The sequence below is a fragment of the Mesoplodon bidens genome (genome assembly GCF_964165515.1).
Source record: "Mesoplodon bidens genome assembly, chromosome: 1".
Taxonomy (NCBI): Eukaryota; Metazoa; Chordata; class Mammalia; order Artiodactyla; family Ziphiidae; genus Mesoplodon; species Mesoplodon bidens.
Window position 1 is genome coordinate 14,422,680 of NC_138176.1, and position 6,000 is coordinate 14,428,679.

The 6,000-nt window shown below is 52.6% G+C and overlaps 1 protein-coding gene across 1 annotated transcript in view; it reads right to left on the reverse strand.

Moving 5' to 3' along the window:
- SLC18A2 (solute carrier family 18 member A2) overlaps positions 1-5,158 on the reverse strand; it is a 37,563-nt gene extending 32,405 nt beyond the window's left edge. The window contains exons 1-2 of the mRNA XM_081234209.1: positions 4,835-5,158; positions 3,077-3,428 (exon numbers count right to left, since the gene is read on the reverse strand). Of these exons, the coding sequence (XP_081090335.1) occupies positions 3,077-3,428; positions 4,835-4,955 (473 nt within the window). The 5' untranslated portion in view covers positions 4,956-5,158. The remainder of the gene's footprint in view (positions 1-3,076; positions 3,429-4,834) is intronic.
- Positions 5,159-6,000: the final 842 nt, after the last annotated feature.

Here is a 6,000-nt window from a genome sequence, read left to right on the forward strand (position 1 = left end):
CCTCATTCAGCCTGGCACACAAGGGAGAGCCCAAGTAGATGCAAAAAAAGCAGATTTTGACCTGCATTGTTTACATTTTGTAGCCAAAGGTACAAACTGTGTATCAGTAAGCAGATGAAAAGAACAGGAAGGAAGGAAGCCATTGGCCGGAGTGTCTGAACAAATGCTTTCTCCTCCTGAGTACCAAACCCTTTTGCCTATACTATACTAAGATCGGGGCTTCCCTGGTGGCGCAGTGGTTGAGAGTCTGCCTGCTAATGCAGGGGACACGGATTCAAGCCCTGGTCTGGGAGGATCCCACATGCCGCGGAGCAACTAGGCCCGTGAGCCACAACTACTGAGCCTGCGCGTCTGGAGCCTGTGCTCCGCAACAAGAGAGGCCGTGATAGTGAGAGGCCCGCGCACCGCAATGAAGAGTGGCCCCCGCTCGCCGCAACTAGAGAAAGCCCTCGCACAGAAACGAAGACGCAACAGAGCAAAAATAAATTAATGAATTAATAAGCTCCTACCCCCAACATCTTCTTTAAAAAAAAAAAAATACTAAGACAGACCCAAAAGCTTTTGCTAAAGTCTCCTCAAGATCTGATGCTTCATGTTTTAACTACTCTTTAACCAGAAACATATTAACCAAGTGTAAAATGCTATTGTAAACTCACTTCTTTACAACACTGAAACTGTGAGTCACACGTCTTGTTGGTAATTGCGGATGTGACTGGCACAAATTACATCAGAAGGCTATTTGCAATGGCTCACGAAGGTAGAGTCTGTAGAGGGAAGCGTATTTCTAACTTCTCTGAGCAGAGCCGTGGAGGGCCCAGAAATGCTGAAAGTCCCCAAATTCATATCTACTGGGCTTGGAAAATATTAGAAAAAATTACTTATCATGATCATTTTGGAGGCACAGCAGAGTTTGTTGTCCTACATCAATATTATAACCTGTTTGCATTTCCACATTACAAGGCAGCGTGAGAAGATGAAGTTTATTTTGAAATTTGCTGGAGAGCTGGGAGAAATCAGCTAGGGATTAAAATTTTGCCCTCAATAAGTTCCAGAGTGGATTACACACCATACCAATAGACTAAATCTCACAGGTCACTAAAGGAAATTTGTTTTCTCTTGGCAGATAATTTTTTGGGAGCCCCAAACATGAGCCTTAGGTGGCTGCAATGTCAAAGCATTTGGAGTATTTACTAGGGGAAAGGTCTCACTGGTTTTAAACAAGCTGCTGCCCGGTAGCATAAGCGAAGCATTCAAAACAAGAATGGGATATTTTTGTAAGCTTTTCATTTGCCATTTACGTGTGGAAGACTGGAACACTCACATCATTTCAGCCGAGTTTCTAAGTATTACACTGTGCAGCTAGTGACATTCACGTCCAAGTGATTGGCAAGGCGTTATTACAATAATGTCCTCAATTTTCCCATGTAGTATTTGAGCTGTTTGCTTTCTCAGAATACAAAACCCTGAGCTGTTTTCTGTAATTATACCAGATGCATTTTAAGAAGTGCTCTTAGTCTGGAGAAAAGAAAGAAAACCCTGTAACTATGAAGGTCTGTTTGGTTTTCCTCCTGAAGAAGAGAGGAGCTGCCGAACATCACGGTGGTGATGGTGCCTCTCGGTGGGCTCCCAGTCAGCCCGGCGTCCTGCGTTAACTTGCTCAGCATTTTGTGCAGCAGCCTGATAACACTACACAGCAAACTGCAGGCTGGATGTGGCCTGGGACGGTTAAAATGGATTCCATGGCCCTACTCGGCGCGGAAAATCGAATCACAGAAGTTGAAAATGTGCTTCCATCGGACTCCCCGTGAGTACATAGCCAGCAACCTGCGTGCCAGAGGACAGCTCGTGCGGAGGAGGGCGGATCCCCTCTCTGAGCCCCTGCCAACGCCCCAGGCCTCCCACCCCGCAGAGTGGGCCCCGCTCTGAGAAGGGTCCCCTGCCTGGTTTAACGCTTCTGTTGTTGCCATCTTGAAATGCTTAATAATATTTTAATAGAAGGCCTGGCCAGCCCTGCTCCACCTTTCCCAAGGCCAAAGCCTGGTAAATGTACAGACCTCCCTGCTCCCAGCCTGCAGGGGGTGCTGGGCTGACCTGCTTAAAATTGCGTTCAGCTCCCTGACTCTGCAACTTGGCTTTGGAACCTCTAGTGGTTCCCAAGTGCCCCCCAAACAAGCCCCACTCCTCTCTCATCTAGCACATGGGGCCTCTTATAGCTCAGCCCCACCGGGTCCCCCCAGCCCCGCCCTCCTCAGTTCACCCCGCCCCTCTTTTATTCTCTTTTTTTATCTAGTCCTTGTCTTGGTTCTTGCTACTAGGCCTGGTTCACAGGTAGGACTCTGGGCACCGCCCCATTTTTCACATTGCTGCCTTTGGGGTCACACGGTCATATAGCGGCCCACCACCACTCACACTCTACCAGCTCCCACTCTTTGCAGCTGACACCTCCTCCCCTCAGCTGGCCCGCCTCAGCTGTAGAAGAGCAAATACTTGCTGGATGGCCACCAGCAATGGAAATGTAAACAGTTATTCAAAATAATGTGGGTCCCAAAAGACTCCAGAACATTGAGATGAATATAAAGCTAGTTTGGGCAGCTTGAATTATCCAGGAAAAAAGCCTCTTCCCTTTGTGCATGTGGATGCAGCTTAGTGAGTGGCAGGGGAAGGACTGGTACACTGCCTAGGACCTCAGTGTCAGCGAGATGTTTCGGACACGCAGCAGGACTGCAGATCATGTGCCACGTTCCCCACCTGGCCATCCCCACGAGCACCGAGCACGCCAGCCCTGAAGGAAGCCACCTCAGCTGTCTATTAGGAAGTGCATGACCACAAGTGCAAGAGAAGAGAAAGCCACATGGTACATACAATCTCACAAGGATGGTCATGGTGGCAATGAAAAGGAAGACCAAATGGGAAATCGTTACTGATTAAGGACAGAAACGTAAGGCGAAGGAGACTGACTTTTTCCCCAGCTTTGGTTTTCCAGATTCTGATCAATGAATGAGAAGCAAAATCCCAGGGGAAAGTGACCTGGAACAATATAAATATCAAACTTTTTGACCAAAATGATATAACCCACCTGTTGGTCAACAGTCCTATGAACGGGTTGGTGAGCAGCTGGACGGTGGCTTTCGAGGCAAACAACAGGCCGACCTGCACGTTCTCATTCAGGAGGTCTTTGTCTTCACTGGGACAGTCGGAAGGGGCAGTGGACCTGTTAGTCACTGTGCGCTGCGTGGTGGTCTCATGCGGCAGCGCCCCCTGAAGGCTGCCGGTGCTATTGCCGGCGACCACGGTGGAGTTGTCATAATAGGAGAAGATGTTCTGGAAGCCGCCGAAGGTGGAGGCTTTGAGCACTGGCTTCGCAGTCTGGATTTCTACAGCATCTTTCTCATGCTCGATGCTGTACAAGTAACTTGGGATGATGGGGACTGGGAACAAGAGCAGGAGAGTGGTGATTACACTGAAACCCTGCCCGGGACCAAAGCCAGCAAAACCGTGGTCTTGTCAAACGCTAAGTGAGGCCCAGAGAAGTGGCACGTCTGCCTCGGGAATGGGACCTCCGTGCCGACACTGAACAATTTCACATTGCTCAGCTCTGCGAACAAAGCCCCAGAGGCTGTGAGAGCTCTCAGGGCCAGCTACTGTGCAGACCTGACCCACCCCAGAGATCCCTGTTCTTTGTGGGCTTTCCCATTACAGGGCTCCTTCACAGGAATATTTTAGGAAAGCAAGATTCGGTCTGAGGTCTAATCAGCGCTGACCTGGGGTCAACCAGTGCTTCTCAGAAAGAGGCTAGAAAGACCTTTAAGTGAATGAATCAAGGAAACAGAAATCTAAATTTCATTAGGTGTCTTAGAAAAGAATAAACCTGCAGGAAGTAATAATTCGGAAATTCTGCAGCAGGCCCACTTCATCTTTCCATTACTTGAGTGGGAAGCTTCAATGTTTCATACAACCTGGAAGATTTGAGACTTCTTGAGACTTTCGTAGAGGAAACGAAAAACTGATGTACTGGAAGCTCTGGGCATGTGCATCACAGAGCATTCAAGACAAAGGAGGACTCGGGCCCTTGTTACTGAACTCAGATGAGCGCCCCCCGCCCCAGCTCTGATATTCCTGGAAGTGAAACCCTGACTGTGTGATGTTCTGAAAACCATCGAGAGAGAACCTTAAATGGAGAGAAGGGAAACAACCCTTTAAAAAATCATTTTTTATTCATTAAAAATTGGGATATTTTTAAGGAAAAGCATGTCAAATCTGTCGCTGTTAATGGTGCTAATTAAGAGAACTGGATGTCAATTATTTAGTTTTTCAAAAATCCATTACAGGAAAAAGATGAAAACCAATGCTGTTAAAATTGCTCTTGATGTGGGTCCTGTAATGTCTCCATGTCAAGCCATTTGTGGAATCACTGCCTTTAAATGTCCCTTCCTTTTATGCAGGGAAGGATTTTGACCTGTTCCTTGAGATGATAGACCACATTACTGACCCACCTTTCTGGGTAGCATAATAATTATCATGACATTATTTTGAATCCTGGGACTTGCTCCTCCTTAATAGATATTTTTTTAATCGCGTTGAAAGTGACAAGAGGAAGCAGAAAATTATCAGGAGGAAACATAAGTTCTGGGTTTTCTCTGCTGTCACATTTTTTGACCGGACCGCCAGGAAAACGAAGCCACAAACACGGCTCCTAGCCTAGACGAGGCAGTCTTGGGGGATGTATTTTTGCAAAACGTGTTCTCCAACTTTCCCGAACCGCGCTCGGGTAAGCGGGACGCCCTGGGAAGGGGTACCCGGGGAGGTGGGGGGAGGGCGCCCGGTCCGTACGTACCCACGACGGTGAGCAGCATGTTGTCCAGCAGCAGCGCGAGGAACACGATGAACAGGATGAGCTTCCGCGAGTGGCGGCTCTCCTGCAGCCAGCGGAGCAGTGCCAGCTCGCTCAAGGCCATGGCTCCGGGGCTCGGCTCCGGGGCTCGGCTGCGGGCGCGGCGCGCGGTCGGTCAGGGGCTCTGCCGGGCTGGGGGCTCCCCCAACCCCAGGCCCCAGACTTCGCCCGGCCCGGCCGCCGAAGGGGCGCTCGGGGAGAGGCGCGCACCGAGCGGCGCCGGATGGTCCCGGGCGTCCCACCCTCGGCTTACCTTCGGCGAGCGCGTTCTCACCGGCACCTGCGCTCCTTGTTAATAACGCCCGCGAGCGCCGTCTGGGCCGGATCCTGGGCGCCGCCCGGCTCTCCGCCGCCCCCGCGGGTCCCACTTCACCCCCTGCGCGCTCGGAAAGTGCCGCGGGACCCCTGCGCACTGTGCGTCCTGCGCCCCGGGTTTCCCGGGACGCCCTGGAGCCCCGCGCGCGGCGCCTCGGGGGGCTTCCCCTGCCCTCGGCCGGGCCCCGCTCTTCCCCGCGCCCCGGGCGGCGATCCGTCCCCAGCGCCGAGCCCCGCGGGCAGGGAGCGGGGTCGGCGTTACCTCGGGTGGTGTGCGGCTGCCTGCCCCGGTCGCCGTGGGCTCCGTCCGTCCGGGCGGCTCCGGGTCGCAGTCTCCACCCCAGCGCCCGGCGGCCGCCGCTCAGTTTACCGGCTCTGGCTCTGACGTCAGGGCCGGCGGGGGCGGGGGGCTGCGGCGCCCCGGCCTCCGCCCTCCCGCGCCGTCACTGCGTCGGAGTAGCCATCGCCTTCCTTTCCCCGCCAGGTGCTCGACCAGGTTCTGAGTCCGGATCCTAAGGTCGCCCCGTCCTGAGCAGACCCGAGCCCCTGTCCCTGCACTTGGCCGCGAGCCCTGGGAACCCGGGTCCGGATGAAGTGGATGGGTCGCAGAGGGAGGATGTCAAAAGCGGCAGGGCGAGGGGTCAAGGATCCCGGGGTGAAGGGTCAGGGGCCAAGAGAAGGAGTCAGGGATTAGTGGTTTCATCTGGTCCAATTAGGCGCTAAAGCTCTCTTTGAGCCTCCCTGTTCCTGCAATTGGCCGTGAGAACATGAAGGCTAGTGAGTGCGCCAGGGAA